The sequence below is a fragment of the Melospiza georgiana genome, chromosome 33 (assembly GCF_028018845.1).
Source record: "Melospiza georgiana isolate bMelGeo1 chromosome 33, bMelGeo1.pri, whole genome shotgun sequence".
In the NCBI taxonomy this organism is placed as follows: domain Eukaryota; kingdom Metazoa; phylum Chordata; class Aves; order Passeriformes; family Passerellidae; genus Melospiza; species Melospiza georgiana.
The window spans coordinates 2,184,280-2,205,485 of NC_080462.1; the positions used below are offsets into that span (position 1 = coordinate 2,184,280).

The 21,206-nt window shown below is 56.5% G+C and overlaps 3 protein-coding genes across 3 annotated transcripts in view; 1 reads left to right on the top strand and 2 right to left on the bottom strand.

Moving 5' to 3' along the window:
- POLR3GL (RNA polymerase III subunit GL) overlaps positions 1-5,464 on the top strand; it is a 36,281-nt gene extending 30,817 nt beyond the window's left edge. Inside the window, exon 8 of the mRNA XM_058042903.1 lies at positions 5,451-5,464. The gene's annotated coding sequence lies outside the window, so the exon portion shown is untranslated. The remainder of the gene's footprint in view (positions 1-5,450) is intronic.
- On the bottom strand, positions 303-9,700 carry SV2A (synaptic vesicle glycoprotein 2A). The gene is made up of 12 exons (XM_058042769.1): positions 9,005-9,700; positions 7,932-8,112; positions 6,554-6,705; positions 6,341-6,474; positions 5,821-5,910; positions 5,493-5,603; positions 5,299-5,387; positions 4,632-4,796; positions 4,407-4,540; positions 3,426-3,629; positions 2,381-2,540; positions 303-1,513 (listed from the first exon to the last, which is right to left on the bottom strand). The coding sequence occupies exons 1-12, from the start codon at positions 9,582-9,584 to the stop codon at positions 1,330-1,332; spliced, it is 2,184 nt and encodes a 727-aa protein (XP_057898752.1). The 5' UTR covers positions 9,585-9,700; the 3' UTR covers positions 303-1,329.
- Positions 9,701-14,446: 4,746 nt separating this feature from the next.
- Positions 14,447-21,110, bottom strand: SF3B4 (splicing factor 3b subunit 4). Its single transcript, XM_058042794.1, is given in 7 exon segments — positions 14,447-14,644; positions 14,646-14,728; positions 15,578-15,748; positions 17,225-17,419; positions 18,581-19,123; positions 20,274-20,402; positions 20,799-21,110. Coding segments are annotated over 7 exon segments (1,515 nt in total). The 5' UTR covers positions 21,091-21,110; the 3' UTR covers positions 14,447-14,542.
- Positions 21,111-21,206: the final 96 nt, after the last annotated feature.

Consider the following 21,206-nt stretch of genomic DNA (forward strand, 5'->3'; position numbering starts at 1 on the left):
ACACCTGAAACTACAGCACGGCACGACAGAGCTACGGGGGGGGGCCGGGGGGGGCCCCCCAAGGACCAGCTACACCAAGGAGGGGACAAAGCACACGGGGGGGGGCTGCTTGGAATGGGGGGGGGGCTACCCTGGGGCTGGGGGGGCCCCCCAGCTCTGCCCCACCCTGTGGGAAGGGGGCAGAGCGTGAGGAACCCCCCAAACCCCAAACTTTGAGGGGGCACAGCACTGGGACCCCCCCTGAACCCCGATTTGAGCACTGGGGACCCCTTGCACCCCGATTATTTTTTTTTTTTTTTGGAGGGGGGGTGGTTTAGGGGCTGTTTGTGCTTTGCAAACCGCTGGTGGTTTTGGGGTGGGGGGGAGGAAAAAGGGGATTGTTAATAAGGGATGTGGGGGGGACTTGGGGTGCAGGGAGGAGGAAAAGGGGGTGCAGGGAGCGCCCCCCGCCCCCCTTGAACCCCCCCTGACCCACACCAGCCTCCCTCAAACTGGGGAAAATCCTTTAAAAATCAGTTAAAAATCCCTAACTGGCAGTTTTGGGGGTCCCCCACTGCTGCACCCCAAATGGGGGGGGACAGGGGGGCGCTGTGCTTTGCACCCTGAAAATTGGGGTGGGGGGCACCCAAAAATTGGGGCATCCTGGGGGGGGGGCATGTGCTTTAAGGGGGGGGCACCCTAAAATTGTCAAGGGGGTCCAAAGGGAGCTGCACCCCCCAAAGGGAGCTGCACCCCAATATTTCCTGCACCCCCCCAAAGGGAGCTGCACCCCAATATTTTCTGCTTCCCCCTCCCTATCCCAAGGTACCCCAAGGGCTTTTGCCCTCCCCCCCCCAAAAATCTGTGGGGGTTTGGGGGGACCCTGCTGGGGATGGGGAAACTGAGGCACAGGGGGCTCCCCCTGCTTCATCCTCCTTGGCTCAGCAGGGATTTGGGGGTGCACAGAGATTTGGGGGGGGGGGGGGTTCAGAGGATCGGGGGCCCCCCTAAATCCCGTCCCCCTAAAGCCCCCCAGGAATGAGCAGCAACTCACACAGGGGTGACACCAAGAAAAGAAACTGGGATGGGAGAATTGGGGGTCAGGGGGGGAATTTTGGGGGGAGTCCAAGGGATCACGGAGGTTTTGGGGGTACAGAGGGATTTTTTTGGGGTGAGGGGGGGGGGTCCAAGTGCAAATGAAAAAGACCCCAAATGCTCCAAGAAGACGTTTCACAGTGTCTAACGCAGAACTAACCCCGGGGGCACGAGGAGATGGACGGGGTGGGGGGAAATGCTGGATTTTGGGGGGTACCCCAGGGAAAGGGGGGGTCCCTCTCCCCCAGCCCCCCATCACTGCAGGACCTGCCCCCTCGTCTCGGGCAGTTTGAGGGCCAGGGAGCTGCCCAGGGCCAGAGCAGCTGAGGCGAAGAGGATGGGCACGGCCTTGGTGATGCCCACGAAGGAGGTGAAGATGCTGATGCCCAGCACGGCTGCCAGCTTGCACAGGGCGTTCAGGAAGCCAAAGGCCGTCGTCCTGGGGAGGATGAGGAGGGTTGGGCTTGGTGAGGGCACCCCCCAGGGGAAGGGGTGGGTGCCAAGCCTAGGGGGGCACCTGCACGGGGCAGGTGGTACCATGAAATTGGCACCTGGCGGGGTGAAATGGGCGCCTGGGACACCAAAGTGGGAACTCAAAACCCCAAAATGGGAGCTCAGAGCCTTATATGGGAACTCAAAATCCCTAAATGGGCACCCAGCACCCCAAAATGGGAACCCCAAACCCCAAAATGGGAACTCCAAACCCTTAAATGGGCACCCAGCATCCCAGCACCTCAAAATGGGAACTCAAAGTCCTTAAATGAGCACCCGGCACTCCAAAATAGGAACTCAAAATGCCTAAATTGGCACCTCGCACCCCAAAATGGGAACTCCAAACCCTGAAATGGGCATCCAAGACCCCAAAATGGGACCCCCAAACCTTTAAATGGGCACCCAACACCCCAAAATGGGAACTCGAAACCCTTAAATTTGGCACCCAGCACCCCAAAATGGGAACTCCAAACCCTTAAATGGGCACCCAACACCCCAAAGTGGGAATCCAAAACCCTTAAATTGGCATCCAGCACCCCAAAATGGTAAGTCAAAATCCTCAGATGGGCACCCAGCACCCCAAAATGGAAAATCCAAACCCCAAAATGGTAACTCCGAACCCCAAAATGGGCACCCCAGCACCCCAAACCTCCCACCCAGCACCCAAAACTTCACTCCTTGCACTCAACAGCCCCACCCAGCACCTAAATCCTCCACCTACCACCCACAACTTCACTCCTCAAACACAAAACTGCACCTTTTGCACCCAAAACTTCACTCCTTGCACCCCAAAACCTCCACCCCGTGCCCGCACCTCTTGTCGGAGGGGTAGAGCTCCACGGTGAGCACGTCGAGCGCGTTCCAGGAGGCGATGCTGACCCCCCCAAAGAGGCAGAGCAGGGCGATCATGGCAGACTCGCTGTTCCCGAAGGACAGGAAGAAGCAGCTGATGCAGGACATGACACTGGAGCCAGCTGGGGGACACGTGGACACGTCAGAACGCGGGGAAACTGAGGCACGAGGTGGGGCTGAGAGTCCCGAAGGGGAGAGGGAGGTGGGCGTGACCCACCAGGAGGTCCCCAAGAGGTCACCAAGAGATGGAGGTGACCAACGGGTGGGAGTAGGACCAGGAAAGGGGTTGATGGAGGTAGGGTGACCCACCAGGAGGTCCCCAAGAGGTCACCAGAGATGGAGGTGGGAGGAGGATCAGGAAAGTCCCCAAAGGGGTGATGGATGAAGGTGGGGTGATCCACCAGGGTAAAGGTGATGGATCAAGAGCTGGGGGTGACCCACCAGGAGGTCCCCAGGAGGTCCCCAAGAGGTCACCAGAGATGGAGGTGACCAACGGGTGGAAGGAGGATGAAGAAATTCCTCAAAGGGGTGATGGATGAAGGTGAGGTGGCCCGCCAAGGTAAAGGTGATGGCTCAAGAGATGGAGGTGACCCACCAGGAGATCACCAGAGATGGAGGGGACCAGTGGGTGGGAGTAGGATCAGGAAAGGGCATGATGGAGGTGGGGTGACCCACCAGGAGGTCCCCAAGAGGTCACCAGAGATGGAGGGGGGAGGAGGATCAGGAAAGACCCCAAAGGATTGATGGACTTTACCCCACCAGGGTAAAGGCGATGGTGGGTGGGTCAAGAGATGGGGGTGACCCACCAGGAAGTCCCCAAGAGGTCACCAGAGATGGAGGCGACCAACAGGTGGAAGGAGGATGAAGAAAGTCCTCAAAGGGTGATGGAAGTGGGGTGACACACCAGGGCAAAGGTGACGGTGGTGGCTCAAGAAGATCAAGAGCCTGGTTTGGGCTGAAGGCACCTCCAGGACCCCCCAGCCCCACCCAGGGGTCCCGTTGCCCACCCAGCATGCGCAGGCGGCCGATCTTGTCCATGAGCAGGGCCGAGACGATGTTCCCGGGGAGCACGGCCAGGGTGCCCAGGAAGCTGACGAAGTAGATCATGTAGGCGTTGTTGTCGTCGCTGAAGTCCAGCTGGCAGCCCTCCTTGTTGTGCAGGAACGTGCTGTTCACCACCCGGCTGTTGATGAACTTGTACTCGAACAGGTCTGGGGGACAGTGGGGACACGGGGTCACCCCATCACCGTGCACACCTGCTGGCCCATCCCACCACATCTGGTGGGTCCACCACCCCCTTGAGGGCCACCCTGGTCCTTATCTCTGCCACCCCAACTCCATCATGCCACTGAGGACCTTCCTTCAAGCTGGACCTTCCTTCGACCATCCCCATCTCCATTAAAACCCTGGTGGGTCAGGTTATCTCTACCACCCCAAGTCCATCGTGCCACTGGGGACCTTCCTGATCTTCCTCCAACCTGGTGTCCTCCCCCACCTCCACCAAAACCCTGGTGGGTCACATTATCATTATCACTCCAACTCCATCATGGCACTGAGGACTTTCCTGACCTTCCTCCAACCTGGTGGCTCACTCCCATCTCCATCAAAACCCTGAGAGCCAGCCTGGTGGGTCATATTATCTCTGCCACCACAACTCCATCATGCCACTGGGGACCTTCCTGACCTTTCTCCACGCTGGTGGCTCACTCCCACCTCCATCAAAACCCTGGTGGGTCAGGTTATCTCTACCACTCCAACTCCATCATGGCACTGAGGGCTTTCCTGACCTTCCTCCAAGCTGGTGGCCCAGCCCCATCTTCATCAAAACCCTGGAGGGTCAAGTTATCTCTACCACCCCAACTTCATCATGCCACTGGGGGCTTTCCTTTCCTGACCTTCCTTCCTGCTGGTGGCTCACCCTCATCTCCATCCAAACCCTGGGGAACACCCTGGTGGGTCACCCCCTCCCAGGGATCCCATTGCCCCACCTGTGTTGTAGAAGACGGTGGAGATGAAGGTGCAGTTCTTGAAGAAGGTGTTGCTGGAAGTTATGTCCTCGAAGTAACACTCCTCAAAGAGCGAGTCCTCGAACGTCACCGACTTCATCTTCAGCCCGATGAACCTGCACGGGGAGGGACAGGGAGGAGAGCCCAGCTGCCCCCCAAGCTCAGCCCCGAGCTCAGCAAGGCCAGGCCCAGCCTCCCCTCGCTCACTTGTCGTTGAAGTACTCGCCACCACGGTGCACTTGGTTCTCCAGGGTGAAGTTGAAGGTGAAGTGCCGAACCTTCTCGCGCGTGAAGAGCTTGGTGCGCGACGCGTACTCGATGCTCTGCAGGTGCTTGATCATGTCCGGGAACCACACGGTGAGCCCGTAGTAGCTGCGGGGACAGGGGTGAGCGGGCACCACACACCTGGGCTTGCCAGAGCTGGCCCGGGGCTCCCAGGGCTATCCCAGGGATGCTCGTCCCATCCCATCCCATCCCATCCCATCCCATCCCATCCCATCCCATCCCATCCCATCCCATCCCATCCCATCCCACTCCGTGCTGCCCCCTCCCATCCCATGGATCCCATTCCGTTGATCCCATTGATCCCATCCCATCCCATGGATCCCATCCCATCCCATCCCATCCCATCCCATCCCATCCCACTGATCCCATCCCATCCCATCCTATGGATCCCATCCCATTCCATTCTACTGATCCCAACCCATCCCATGGATCCCATCCCACCCCCAGTGATCCCATCCTATCCTGTCCCATCTCATCCCATCAATTCCATCCCATGGATCCCACCCCATTGATCCCATGGATTCCATCCCATCCCATGGATCCCATTGATCCCATCCCATCCCATGGATCCCACCCCACCCCGCAGCACCTGAAGGACATGGTGAACCACACCGCCATCATCATCAGCGTCACCCGCCGGTACTCGGGCACGAAGCACTGCTGGAAGTTGCTCCAGACCTGCGCAGGGACACGGGAGGTGACAAACAAGGACACAGGAGGTGACAAACAAGGGCACGGGAGGTGACAGGGGGCACGGGGAGCCCTGGGTGGCCCCGGCCTCACCTGCTGGGACAGGTTGAGGCATCGGACCAGCCAGCGCCGGTACCACGTCCCGGTGTCCGACTGGATCTCGATGAGCTCGTCCTCCCGCTTGATGGTCTTGATGTGGGTGACCTGTGGGTGGGACAGATTGGGGACACCAGGAAGCCACCAAAAACCTCACTCCTTGCTCCCAAAACCTCCCACCTAGCTCCCAAATCCCCCACCCAGCACCCAGGTGTGCCTCAGTTTCCCCACCTGTTACAGCAGCATTCCCCTGGTGGTGCTTTTCCCAAAGGTGGGAATTGCACCCCAGCTCCTGGAGGACACCCCATCCTCACTTGGTCCTTACCGAGAAGACCCTCTCGGGGTGGCCCTTGGCTCTCATGTTGGTGTCATGGACCTGCTTCAGCACCATCCAGGCCTCGTCGTGCTTCCCGTTCTGTGAGGGCAGGGACAGGTCCCAGGTCACCCTGGGACACCCCAAATCTGAACCCTGACCCCCCCATCAGCTGGGTCCTACCACCCACCCAGGGAACCCTCCATCATCTTCATCTTCATCACCTCCTCAGGGTCACCCCATCCCTCTGGGTTCCACCACACACCTGGGTCCTGCCACCCACCCACCCGGGGATCCCTCCATCATCTTCATCACCTTCTCAGGGTGCCATCATCCACTTTGGGGTTCCTGCCCTGTTCCACCCCTCTCCAAAACCCATCTGGGCCTTCCTGTCCACGCCTCACCACCTTTTTCTATGTTCCTCCATCTCCACCGCAACTTGGGTGTCCCTTCCTGGGGACCCTCAAGCCGTCCCCCACTCCAGGTCCCCGATGCACCCCAAATCCCCCCTGAATGCCCCCCCAGAGCCCACCTCAAGGTAGAAGCGCGGGCTCTCCGGCATGGTGGTGAGCGCCCCGATGGCGAAGACCGAGGGGAAGGCGCAGACCAGGACGAAAACCCTCCAGCTGTGGAATTGGTACGCAGAGCCCATCTGGAAGCTCCAGCCTGGACAGGGGGGACAGGACACGGTGGTGGGGCCGAGCCCCGGCTCACCCCCCGTGTGCCACCAGCCCAGGGCTCCTACCGTAGTGCGGGATGATGGCCCAGGCCATGGCCGAGGCGTAGATGCCCCCGATCATCCAGAACATGCAGAGCCAGCTCAGGTGCTCCCCGCGCTTCTCCTGCGCCAGGAACTCCGAGAAGTAGGAGAAGACGATGGGGATGGAGCCGCCGATGCTGGGGATGGAGGGGAGGGAGCAGCGTCAGCCCCTGCCCCAGCACACCCACACGCAGGGGGATCAGATCAGCCCCTGCGGGACATTCACATTTTCTGGGTAAATCCCTTCACCCAGGAGTTTTCTAATGGGAAGCCGAGAAGCCTCAGAGGAAAAGGAAAACAATAATTATCTGATTTGCTTCTCCTGTGTTTTGCTGCTTTGGAGGTTCTTTACCCTCAGGTGGATGTTTCATTGGATTCAGCTGTGAGAGTTTTGATTCTTTGGCCAATCAGGGTCAAGCTGTATCAGGACTCAGGAGAGAGCCACGAGTTTTTCATTATTATCTTTTTAACCTCCTCTAAGTATCCTTTCTGTATTCTTTAGTATAGTATAGTTAATATTAATATAATATAGTATCATAATATAATACAGTATCATAATAAATTAACTTTATGAGAACAAGGAGTCAGATTCATCCTTCCTTCATCTGGGAGGAACAAAAATACAACAGCTGCTCCCCTGCTAGTATCCTTTCTGTATTCTTTAGTATAGTATAGTTAATATTAATATAATATAGTATCATAATAAAATATCATAAGATAATAAATTAGCTTTATGAGAACATAGAATCAGATTCATCCTTCCTTCCTTGGTCTGGGGGGGAACAAAAAAATACAACAACTGATCCCCCTCTGTAAGTATCCTTTCTGTATTCTTTAGTACAGTGTAGTTAATATTAATATAATATGGTATCATAAAATAATAAATTAGCTTTATGAGAACATGGAATTGGATTCATCCTTCCTTCCTTGGGAACAAAAATACAACAGCTGTGCTCCCCCTGCAAGTATCCTTTCTGTATTCTTTAGTATAATATAGCATTCTTTAATATAATATATTTTAGCATTCTTTAACATAATATAGCATCATAAAATAACAAATTAACTTTATGAGAACACAGAATCAGATCCTTCCTTCCTTCCTTCCTTCCTTCCTTCCTTCCTTCCTTCCTTCCTTCCTTCCTTCCTTCCTTCCTTCCTCTGGGAGGAACAAAAATACAAAAGCTGCCCTCCCCTTTAAGTATCCTTTCTGTATTCTTTAGTATAGCACAGTTTAGCATTATTTAACAAAACATAGCACAATAAAATAACAAATTAGCCTTCTGAGAGCACAGAATCAGATTCCTCATTCCTCCCTCGTTCTGGGGGACGAAGGAAGCCAGCCCAGCAGCCGGGCCCCCCTTACCCCACGCCCGAGAGCAGGCGGCAGAAGAGGAAGGTGCCGTAGCCCTGGACGAAGGAGGAGAAGAAGGCGAAGACGCTGTTGACGGAGAGGGAGATGAGGAGGCACTGCCTTCGGCCCAGCCGGTCGGCCAGCCCGCCCCACACGAACGCGCCCACCATCATGCCCAGGTACACGATGAGCCCTGGGGAAGGGGACACAGCGAGGTCAGGGCTGGGGGACACGGGGACCTGCACCCCGGGGTCAGCTGGAGCAAGGGGAGCATCCTCGGGTTCGGGACCCTCTCCCCGAAATTTTGGGTGCCCTTGAGGAGAGGGAACAGAATTCCTTGTTTTCCCCCTGCTCTGCTCAGGGACTGTGGGACCCCAGGACCCCCTCACCCAGCCCTGCTCCCTGTCCCAAGACTGCCACATCTCAGGGATTTGGGGTTTTTGGGGGGTGTCAGGTTCTGGCAGGCATGACAGAGAAGGGGGGAACCAATGGAACAAGGCCTCCCCCCAAACCCAGCCTCAGCATCCACTGGTCAGCCCAAATTTCAGGCATTGCTCATGTGGGGAGCAGTGTGGGACTGGGAGGAGGATGGTGGGAGCCCCACATCCCTTCCTGGATCCCACAGCCCATGGCCTCCGAGTTCTTCCTGGTCCCCACATCCCTTCCTGGTCCCCACATCCCTTCCTGGTCCCCACATCCCTTCCTGGATCCCACAGCCCACAGCCTCCCAATTCTTCCTTGTCCTCACATCCCTTCTTGGACCCTACAGCCTCCCAATTCTTCCTGGACCCCACATCCCTTCCTGGATCCCACATCCCTTCCTGGATCTCACACTCCATGGCCTCCCAGTTCTTCCTGGTCCTCACATCCCTTCCTGGTCCCCATGGTCTCCCAATTCTTCCTGTGGTCTTCCACAGACCCTATGACCCCCCCCCAAATCTTCCTGAGCCCCCCATGTCCTTCCCCATCCCCACCTTCCTGTGCTTCCCAATGCATCCTCATGTCCCCCTACATTCCACATCTCCCCGCATCTCCCCCTGACCCTCCTGTCCCCCCCAGACCCCTCTCCGTGCCCCTCTCCTCACCCAGCATGCCCTTGTTGGAGTCGGACAGGCACATGTCCTTCTCGGCGCTGGGCAGGACGAAGCCCACCACGAAGATCTCCACGCCGTCCGCCATCAGGGCCAGGCCCAGGACAAAGTAGAGGGTCCACTGGAAGCGGCCGTGGCCGCACTCCTGCAGGATGAGCTCGTACTGCTGCGCCAGCTCCTCCCGGTCCTTCCTCCGCTGCCCCTCGGTGTCGTCGAAGGCTCCGGCGGCCGCCGCGGCGCCCAGGCGCTCCCCGCCCTTCAGCGACTCCTGCCGCGGGATCCCTTGGTATTCGCCCTCGTAGATCTCGTCCTCCTCGTCGTGGCCTTCCGTGGCGTCGCTGGACACCCCCTCCTCCTCGTTGGCGCCTTCGCCCCCTCTGTAGTAGCCGTCCTGGGGCGCGTAGTCTTCATCGTCCTCCTCCTCCTCGAAGCGCGAGTAGGAGCGGCGGGTGTACTCGTCCTGCACTCGGTCCATGCCCCTGCTCACCTTCTTGGCCGCGTGTTTCTTCACCTCCTTGGCGATGTCCTTGGCGCCGCGGATGAAGGCGGTCCGGTCCCGGAACGACTCCTCCATGGTGCCCTCGGGGCTGCGCGGGGCTGCTGCGGCTGCTGCGGGGTCTCTGCTGCGGGGGCTGCGCCCTCAGGCCCGCGGGGAGGGGACGGGGGTGCTGGAGCTACCCATCCATGGAATGGGGGGTGGGAGCGCCCGGGATGCCAGCCTGGACCTGGGGAGCCCAGACAGAACCAGGCTGAGCTGGGCGGTGCTGGCCCCCGAGTGCCACTTTGCGCTTTTTCTCCGTCTCAGACTGGAGCAGGAGGATTAGAGGACACAGACTCAAACTGCGTCAGGGAAGGGATAGGTTGGGTATTAGGAAAAAAGATTTCACCCGAAGAATGATAAAGTACTGGAATTGTCTTCCACTGGGAAGACAATTCTACTGGATATTAGGAAAAATATTCTGCTGCATATTAGGAAAAACATTTTCACCCAAAGAATAATAAAGTAGTGGAATTGTCTTCCCAGTTGGATATTAGGAAAAAAATTTTCACCCAAAGAATAATGAAGTACTGGAATGCTCTTCCCAGGGAGGTGTAGAATCACCATCTCTGGATGTGTTTAAATAAACACTGGACATGGCACTTGGTGCTATAGTTGAGGTGTCAGGGCATAGGTTGGATGATGACCTCAGAGGTCTTTTCCAAGCTCATTATTCTGGGATTCTGTGATTTGGGGACCCCCTGGTGAAGCAGCAGGTGGGGTCTGGGGTGGGGACAGGCTGGGAGATGCTGGTTCCACGCCAGCCCCTTCCCCTCACTTGGGGGGCTCCAGCTGCCCCCAGTCCCCCTGGATCCATCCCTGCTGCCCCCATCCCCAAGCACAGGGGGACGCAGGGACATCCCCAGGACTGCGAGTCACCCCGAAAAACAAGCTCTGGACCGAAGCTCCCCAATCCCCTGGGCACCACAGGGAGGATGAGGAGGTCAGGAGGTGCCCAAACCCTCCCAGCACTGCCCTGGCTGGGTGCCCCAGGGTACAGGAGCCCCTCAGAGGATCCCTCGAGTGCCAACGACCCGAGCGTGCAAGGCCACGCTGGCTGCAGGAGCTGCCAGGCAGGATTTACTGCGGGGCACGCCAGCCCTGGCACGTGCTGGCCCGGCCAAAGGGGGCTGGGGGGCACCACGAGGAGAGGGACAGCAGAGGGACACGCAGATCCCCGCGGGTGGTGCCATCTCCTTGTCCCCTCGCATGCCAGCGTCCCACCCCCGCTGCACAGAGCCCGGCTCGGCTCGTGACAGGGACGGGCCCGCAGCCCCCCAGCCCCCGGTGCTGCTGCTCCTCCACCCTCGGGGGCTGCCGTGACCCCCCCCCAGCGCTATTTTTGTCTCTGGCCAGGCGGGAAGGAGCTGGGAGCGCAGGGACGCAGCCGGCGACGCGTCCCCCCCTGGCCAGGAGAGGGGACAGGGCACGCAGGGACGCTAAATTTAGAATTTGGGAAGCCTGCAGGGAGGGGGGCTGCGGCACAGCACGGGCCCCCACTCCCCAGCACTGACAGGCCGTGGTTTTATAGGGTAAAATTGCAAATTCCCCCCTCTGGCCGCAGGGAGACCCCGGTCCCCTCCCCGGGGCTCCCGGATCCATGACCAAGGTCATTCCGCTCCAGCCAGGCTCGAGGTTCCCCTTGCAATCTCCCCGTGTGGGGCCGGCATTGCCCAGCCCGGGAGGTGCTGGGGGGCGGGAGGGGAGCAGGGAGAGCCTGGCAGCGCGGTGAGGAAGAGGATGGGCTGGGGGAGCAAGGTCACGGCTGCCTCTGTCACCGAGAGCGGCCGCACAAACCGGGGAGCCTCGAGCGGCCGAGCCGACGCCAGGAGCCGGAGCTGGCTGAGATCGGGGGGTTTGATCGCACGGGATGGCCAGAACCCCCCCAGACCGCAATCCCTGAAATGTGGGAGCCAGGGAGATCCCCCCAGAAATCCCCATTTGGGGGGGGCTGAGCACGGCGCTGGCCCTGCAGCCCCGCCGTGGCGTTGGACAGCTCCGCACAAGGTTATCGGCTCTGGAGCTGCCTCCTCCGAGACGAGCCGAGGATGGATGAAGCCGTGCACCCCAAAAGCCCCGAGAGTCCCCAAAATGAGGGGGCAGCATCCCCCCCCCCCCTCCAAACCCCCCTCAGCCCCCAGGCTCCCTGCGGAACGCCAGGAACATGGCGACAATGGGGAAGAGTTGGGAATCGCTCGTGTCCAAGGTCACCCCCCAACATCCCCCTCCCCGTCACCCCTTCCCCAAATCCCCCCCGGTTCCCCCCTCCCATCCCTGCGGCGAATTCCCGATCCCCTCCGGCTGCTCTGCGGCGGGGGGTGAGAGGAGCCCCCCAAAAACGCACATCCAAAGGCAGAGCCCGGCCCCCGGGAAGGTTTTCCAGGACAAAATGGCCACAGCAAGTGGGGAAGGAGAAGCCGAACCCCGAATCCATCAGCGGCTCCGATTAACGCCGCGGGGAGGGGGGGGGATGCGGGCTATAAACCCATTTATTGTCCCCCCTTACCTGGCTCAGCCCTCGCCCCGCTCCAGCTCCTTGCCGGGGGACGCTCCGCCGAGGAAGGATGCTCCGGGGATGAAGGAGATGAAGAGGATGCTCCGGCAGCGGCCGCAGCTCCCGGGCAGCAGCGCTAACGCCGCAGCCTCCGCCGCACACACGGAGCGCTGGGAGAGTCCATCGGCGCAGCCCCGGCAAGGGAGGGATCAACCGAGAACCGGGGGGGGCTCGGCGGGGGCGGGGGGCTCGGCCCACCGGGAGCGGGGCGGGGGAGCAGCGCCGGAGCCCCCGGGATGCGCAAACGGAGCTCCCGGGGATCGCGGTGCCCGCGATGGAGAGCCGCGATGGAGGAGGATGAGGATGGAGGGGAGGTGCGGGAGGGGTGGGGGGCACCGAGCGGGGCCCCCCCGGAGCTGCCGGTGATGCTCAGCCCGCCCCCGCCCCCGTCACGGCTGAGTCACGGCCTCCGCGGGGCTGGATCGGGAATTTTTGGGATCAAATCGTCCCCGCCTGGGCTGCTCAGACGCGGCCCCGAGGCTACAGCGCGGCACACAAACCCCCCCCGCCGAGATGGATTTTTTTTTTTTTTTTTTTTTTTTTTTAGGGAATTTTTAGGGCTGGAGATGCACGTTGCAGCACGGGATGTCCAAAGCCACCCCCGTTTCTCATGGATGGATTGCTGAGGGTGGGAAATTGGGAGCTGCAAAAATAAAAAACCCCCAAAACCTCCAAAAAGGGCTGGGGGGTGCTGGGTGCTCCTGGGATTGGCTGAGCTCAGAGTGGGGGGAGTTTGGGGTGACCCCACAAGAAAAATCCTCCCTGACCCCCTTTACTGGCATTCCAACATTCCCAGAGCCCCCTCACCCTGCACCCCAACATTCCCAGAGCCCCAACCTTCTCCTGCATCCCTCCCCAAACTCCAGGGTGCCAACCCCAAAGCCTCACGCTCTGTCGGGATCCATCAGGATCAGCATTTTCACCCCTCAGACTGGAAAAAAAACAGGGATGGGGACCAGTCTGGGAAGGGTTGGGAAGCACTGGGAAGGATTTAGAAATCCACGAGCTGAGAAGCAAATTGTGACATTGATAGTTAGGAATAAAAATATACCTAAAAGAGGGGTGGAAGTGCAGGGCAAGGCTGGCACAGGAGGAATGGGCAGCACCAGGATCTCCAGGCTGTGCCCTCCAGGATCACAGGGAGGGGACAAGGAAGGAGTGCCACATCCTCAGGCACCCTGTGACTCGTGTGCCACCACTGAGCCCCCAGGGTGGTTTTGTGGATCATCAGAGGGAACAGGGCTGGCAGGAGGACACAGAATGGCTCCTCTTGTCCTGACAGCCCCATCCAGACCAAAATGTGGGACAGAGATGAGGGGAATGGGATAAAAACTGGGGTGAGATGGGAGGAAAGGGGAGAAAATCAGGGCTGACAAAGGACTGGAAGAGAGGATGTAACTGGGAAAGAGATGAGGGGAATGGGATAAAAACTGGGGTGAAATGGGAGGAAAGAGGACAAAATCAGGGCTGAAAATGAACTGGAGTCGAGATGAAGGGAATGGGATAAAAACAGGGGTAAAACAGGAGGAAAAAGGGAGAAAATCAGGCCTGACAAAGGATTGCAGTCATGGGGAAGAGAGGATGTAACTGGGAATGACAGAACACCAGGGATGAGGGGATAAGATGGGGTGACAGTGGGTGCCTGCAGGGGAGAAGGGGATGATGATGATGATGATGATGATGATGATGGTAGTGGTGTCCATGCAGGAAGATTGGCTGCCCTGGAGGGATCCTGGTGGTTTCCAGCACTGAGGAGCAGGGAATGCCACCCTGGGGCTCCCTGCATCCAGACAGGATTCTCTGGATACTGGAGATTTCTTCAGCACCACAGGGAACCCCCATTCCCACCCCTAAACCCACTCATTCCAGCAACCCACGTGGGGCTCTCCCCACATTTCTGCCATTGCCCAGGGGCAGGAAAAGGGGTTTGAACATTTCCCAGGGGAATGTTTGACTTTGGCTAAACCTTGGCACCAAAATATTCCAGAGTCCAACCTCAGCTCCTTGGATTTGGGCAGAACAAGAATGGGAATCCAGACATTCCTTGGAGCAGCTCTTCCAGGCTTACAGGTGGAGCAGGGATCAGACCATGGCCCAGCTCTGCCCCAAATCCCTCCAGCCCTGGTTCTTCCCAAAGCAGGGAACGCATCTCAGTCCCAGTCCAGAAACCCTTCTGGTTCCTAAATCCTTTATTTGCAAGTGGTTGGCCACTGCTTTCCATACAAAACCAACAAAAATCCAGTAAAAAGGAGCTTGGAAAAGCTTCCAGAGAAACAGGAGGAGGTGGGGAGAGGGAAGAAAATTAAAACTATAAAAACAAATGGGGGGCAGAAACGGGGAGGGAAGGGAGGAGCAGGGCACGGCCCCCAGCCCTGGGCAGGAGTGGGAATGTCAACCCCAAGGGCTGGGCAGGGGTGGGGAGCAGAGGGTGCCCCCGCTCTCAGGGCAGGGGTCCCCGCAGGGGCCCTCGTGGGGGCACCCCCGGGGGTCTCTGGGCCGGCCGAGGGGGCAGGGGGACCCTCTGGTAGCCGTAGGGGGGGGGGCCTGGGGGGCCCATTGTAGCCGTGGGGTGGCATCAGCGGGGGCGGCCCGCGGAGCCCGTGGTGCGGCAGCGGCCCGGGGTGACCTGTGGGGACAGGGGGGTCAGTGAGGGGGAGAGAGACCCCCAAACCCCTGGGGGAACGTGAACCACCAGCCCAAACCTCCCTGGAGCTGCCCACCCCATCCCATCCACACCCAGCTTGGCAAACACCCCCCAGAATCAGGAATTGCCCCAAAAACAGGGGACAGGGGGGGTCAGTGACGGGGGAGAGAGACCCCAAAACCCCTGAGGGAACGTGAACCACCAGCCCAAAAACACCTCCCAAACTCCCCTGTTAGTGCCCACCCCACCCCACCCACACCCAGCTTGGCAAACACCCCCCAGAACCAGGAATTGTTCCAAAAATGGGGCAGGGGGACAGGGGAAAAAGGACAAAAACCCCCAAACCCCCTGCAGGAACATGATCCAACCCCAAACCCATTTCCCAAACTTCCCTGGAGGTGCCCACCCCACTCCACCCATACCCAGGGGTGCCCCCTCCCAGCTTGGCACACACCCCCCCAGAATCAGGAATTGCTCCAAAAACGGGGCAGGGGGACAGGGGAGAAAGGACAGAGCCCCCCAAAATCCCTGGAGGAACATGACCCAAACCCAGCTCCCAAACTTCCCTGGAGGTGCCCACCCCACCCACACCCAGGGGTGCCCCTTCCCAGCTTGGCAAACACTCCCCAAAATCAGGAATTGCTCCCAAGACCCCCATGGGCTTCCAGAACCACCCCAAAACTGTGGATCTCCCCATGGGGGGGTGCAGAGTCCCAATGAGGAACCCCTGTGAACACCCCAAAGTGTTGGGGGGGTGCCAGATCCCCCAGATTTTGCTCCACACCCCTCCTCCTCCTCCTCCTCCTCCCCCAAAAACCAGACCCCACTCACCCATTGGAGACCCAAAGTGTGGCCCCCGAGGGGGGAGCCCCATGGGGGGGGGTCCAGGGTGTGGCATTCCCGGGGGAGGCCTGGGGGGTGGCTGCCCTCCTGAGCCTGGTGGTCCTGGGTGGTGCTGCCCCATGCCAGGGGGGCCGTGGTGCACCTGCATGGGTGGCATTCCTGGGGGGAGGATGGAGTTAGGGGTGCCAGGGAGCCCCCCCAGGAATCAAAATTGCAGCTGGGTTTGGAAATCAGGGGTGTAGGGGGGGGGGGGGGGGGGTCTGCTGCCAAGAAGGGGTTAAAGAGAAGGGAAGCAGCTCTGAGCACCCGCAGGAACCAAAATTCCAGCTGGATTTGGAATTCCAGCTGGATCTGGAAATCAGGGGTGCAGAGGGGGTTTCTGCTGCAGGAAGGGGTTAAAGAGAAGGGAACACAGAGTTTACAGTAAAAGGAAAAGGGTTTGGATGCAAGTGGGTGGGAAAAGATGGGAATAGGGTGTGTGCAGCCCTGGGACAGTGAGGAATTCCCCATCCCTGCAGAATTTGGACAAGTTCCCAAAGCAATCCAAAGCTGGAGGCTGTCCTGCTCTGACTGGGGCAGTCAGGGTTCCCCCAAACTTCCTTTCTGTCAATTATCCCATTTAAAAAACCCCACAAATAAATGATTGTTTCCTCCTGAGCCTGGTTTTCCCCTTCAGGTGTAATTGGCTCTGCTCAGGCCCTGCAGCATCTGTTCCTGGCATGGCCAGAGCAGGATCACACAAAGCTCCCTAATTAGGGTGGCTCTGGAGCCACAGGATCAAACAAATCCCAGAGAATCATTAAACTGCACATTTCACAGAATTTGTGCTTTTGAGCACAGAGCTGAGATGCAGACACAGCTCCTTCCCAGGACCACGGGGCCAAAATGTGGGGAATCAGGGAAAAAAAAAAAACCTGGTTTAATTCAATTATTAATGCCAAAATCAGCTCCTGCCTTCCTCCCTTCCTGTGTCCCTGCCTCCCACACCTCCCAACCCTCTCCCTGCCCTGGTGCCTCCCAGACAGCAACAAATTCCTGAATTCCACACATCCTTCAGCAATCACAGCCCCCACTCAGACTGTATTTCACTATTTCGGTAATTATTGGATGCCATGAGCTTAATTCTTTAAATGGACCAGTCAGTTAATTAGTTCTAATTCAGAAACGAAGTTATTTCGTTTATGTTTGAATGGTTTGAAGTGTCTAGCCGGAATTGAAGGGAAGGGATGAGGAAAGGAGAAAGGGAAAGGGGAGAGCAAAGGAGAGAGGAAAGGGGAGAAAGGAGAGGAAAGGAAAAAGGAGAAAGGAAGGGGAGAAAGGAGAGAAGAGAGAAGCAAAGGGGGAAGGGAAGGGAAGGGAAGGGAAGGGAAGGGAAGGGAAGGGAAGGGAAGGGAAGGGAAGGGAAGGGAAGGGAAGGGAAGGGAAGGGAAGGGAAGGGAAGGGAAGGGAAGGGAAGGGAAGGGAAGGGAAGGGAAGGGAAGGGAAGGGAAGGGGAAAGGAGAGGAGGAAAGGAGAAGAGAAAAGAGAGAAGAAAAGAGAGGAGACAGAAAGGAAAGGAGAAAGAAAAGGAAAGGAAAAGGGAAAAGGGAATGAAAGCCAAGAAGAGGAGGCTCCCCAGCCCCGGCAGCCCCGTACCTGGGTGGTGCATCCCTCCCGGCGGGAAGGGGTGCGGGTGAGGGGGGTGCCCCCCAGCAGGGGCAGCTCCCGAGGGGGGCCCGGGGGCTCCGGCACCCGGGGGCATCGGTGGCGGGGGCATGGCCGGGGGCATCCCGGGGGGCAGCGCCCCTGGCGGCGGCACCGGCGGCGGGAACGAGCCGGGGGGAGGCAGGCCTGCAACACAAACGGGGGAAATTTATGCCACGGGCAAATTTAGTGAAAAATCCTTTTGCTAGGATATTTTAATATATTCTAAATTCTGTATTCAACTATATATTCTATATCGAATATAGAATATATACTCTATAAAGAATATATATTCTATATAGAATTATTATTCTATATATTCTATATTCTATTAATTATTGTCTTTTTAGCATTCAGTAAGTGTCTTTTCTGTATTTTTAATATAGTATGGTATTTTTTATATATTCTAAATTCTATATTCAACTATTTATTCTACATATTCAACATAGAATATATAGAATATATAGAATGCACAGAACACATAGAATACATAGAATATAGATACATTCTATATATTCTATATTCTAGTATTATATTTTTAGCATTCAGTATTTTTTTTGTATTCTTTAGTATAGCATGTTATTTTTATATATTCTAAATTCTCCACTCAACTATATATTCTATATAGAATATATAAATTCTATCTAGAATATATTTTATATCTTCTATATTCACCTATATTGTTTAGTATAATATAATGTAATATAGTATCATATGACAGAATATATATGATATGATATAATATATTTGCATTATGAATATATATTATATATAGTATATATAATATATTAATGTTATGTAAAATATATATGTTATATATTATATACATTATATATAATATATATGCTATTATATATATTATAATATAATATGATATAATATAATATGACATAATATGATATGATATAATATGATATGATATAATATGATATGATATGATGTAATGTAATGTAATGTAATGTATTTCTATTATATAATATATACTACATAATAATAAATATTATATATAAAATATATAATATATTAATAGCATGTAAAATTTATATTATATTATATTATATTATATTATATTATATTATATTATATTATATTATATTATATTATATTATATTATATTATATTATATTATATTATATTATATTATATTATATGCCTTCTGAGAACAGAGTCAGACACATCATTCCTCCCTTCATCGGGGCACCCCTGAAAACACAACGGGGGTGGTGCCACCACCTTTTACCCAACCTTGTCACCCACCTGGCGGTGTCACCCACCTGGTGGTGTCACCCACCTGGAGGTGTCACCCACCTGGCGGCGTCACGCCGGGCCCCAGCGCGGTCACCACGGGCGTGGGGACGGTGGGCGGCGGCGGCGCGTCGGCGAAGAGCTGGTGGGGCCGGTCGGCCTGGGACAGCGGGTTCTGCGCCGCCAGCAGCCGCTCGGCCGCCGAGCCGTGCCGCTCGCCCTTGGAGTCCTTCTTGAAGGCGTAGGACACGGTGATGGGCCGGTTGCACAGGTACTGCCCGTTCATGGCCTCGATGGCCGCGTCCGACGCGTCGAAGCTGGCGAAGTTGATGAAGGCGTAGCCCTTGGAGTTGCCCGTGTCGGGGTCCCTCATGATCTTGGGGGTCTGCAGGATGACGCCGAAGGCGCTGAAGGTGTCGTAGAGCAGCTTCTCGTCGATCTCGGGGTCCAGGTTGCCGATGAAGATGTTGGCGCCCACGTCCAGGTTCTTGTTGTGGGCCGAGGCCTTGTTGACGCGGATGGGTTTGCCGTAGAGCTTGATCATGTTCATGATCTTGATGGCGTAGTCGGCGTCCTCCTCGCTCAGGAACTCCACGAAGCCGTAGCCTGGGGGACCCCAAAAGGGCTCAACACACCTCAAAGGCATCTCAGGGGGGACCCCAAAAGGATTTCAGGAGAGAAACCCTGGGCTGAAATCCTGGACAGGAATCCTGGACCCCAAAAGGATTTCAGGACAGAAATCCTGGACAGGAATCCTGGACCCCAAAAGGATTTCAGGAGAGAAACCCTGGGCTGAAATCTTGGACAGAAATCTGAAAGATTTCAGGACAGAAATCCTGGACAGAAATCCTAGACACCAAAAGGATTTCAGGACAGAAATCTTGGATCCCAAAAGGATTTCAGGACAGAAATCCTGGGCAGAAACCTTGGACCCGAAAAGGATTTCAGGAAAGAAACCTTGGACCCGAAAAGGATTTCAGGACAAAAATCTTGGATCCCAAAAGGATTTCAGGACAAAAATCCTGGACAGAAACCCAAAAGATTTAGGACAGAAATCCTGAACCCTAAAAGGATTTCAGGACAGAAATCCTGGACCCCAAAACTATTTCAGGACAGAATCCCCCCCCCCACACCCACCTGATTTAAGACTCCAGCTCACTGAAAACCCCATTTAATCATTCACTGAAACCCACCTGATTTTACCTTAACACCACCTAATACTTGATGAAATCCTCACTTTATTTAAATCATGGCACCCCATTTAAGGAATGTGCTCATCCCATTGATGGAGTGGGTAAATTATTCTTTGTCTGCTAAAAAAGGGATAAAAAGCTCAGAAGCTTCTCTCCTCAATTTGTACAAAGACACCTCATAAGGCTTTTAAGATTTCACCTCAGCCTTAGGGCTGCCAATCAGACAGAGGCCAAAAAATCCTACCTAAGTAATTCACTGAAAAAAGAAGAGAACAAAGGAAATAATTCCTTTTTGAGAAGTTTAGCAAAAGGAAGAACCTCTTACCCTTAGCTCAGCTTCTTCTCTGTAAGACCTTTGTTATTTCGCCTTTTTTAAACCTTTTTTCTGCTCCCAACACCACCTCAAAACCCATCCTGTTGATTTTATGCAGCAGAGCTATCTCAGGTGTAACAGATTCTCTGAGAGCTCATAAAACCCAGCTCGAAGAGAGGCCAGAGGATGATCCCCCCCTTTTCCACACCCCAATCCCAGCCCCGGCTCGGCGCTTTCGGGGCTCCCTCACCCTGGTGCTGGCCCGTGACCCGGTCCTTGGGCATGTGCGTGTTGACCACGGGCCCTGCCTGCAGGAACAGCTCCCAGAGCAGGGGCTCGCTGACCTTCTCGTCCAGGCCCCCCACGTACACCGTGGCATCTGCGAGGAACCGAGATCAGAACCGGGACCCCCACAAACCCGAACCCCCTTCCCCCGAAACCCCTTCCCCATCAGCCCTTAATCCACGAGCCCCCAACCCCTCCTTTTCCTTCGTGAATAAACCACAGCCCACCAAAACCCCGGAGCTCCCCCAGCGCCTCCCTCCGTGTCGCAGGGAGCCCAAAATCCCCTCCAGCCCTTCCAGGATACACCAAGGACCCCTCATCCCCCTCAGGATGTACCCACAGCACCCCCACGGTCTCCACACACCCCGCACGCCCCCAAGGCCTCCCCAGCGCCCCCGCGGTGTCCCCGTGAGTGCCCCCAGCGCCGCCTCAGCGCCGCCCCAGCCCCGCCGTGCCCCCGGTGCCGCCGGGCCGGTGCCGCCGCTCCCACCCTGGTTCCTCTCCGAGATCGGCCCCGCCGCCATCTTATCCCGCTCCTCGCGCGCGGCGCCGCACGCACGCACGCGCGTGACGTCAGCACGCAAGGACGGCGTCAGCGGGACAGGACCGGAAGTGGTGTCGTGAGGGGAAGGCGCGGCCGCCATCTTGAGTGTGGCCGGGGGGCCGCTGCCCTTCCTTCTGTCGCGACATGACCCTTCTCTCGTGACACGGCCCTCGCGGCCAGGAGGGCCCTCAGTGCTGGACATCCCAGATCTGGCTTCCCGCAGTGTCCCCATCCCCATCCCTGAGCTCCTGGAGCCTCATGGAGGCAGCACAAATTTAATGGAAAACCGAGACCCCGCAGCGCCCGTCCGGCATCGGGGACACCTCGGGAGCCGCCGCTCCGCAATTCCCGGCA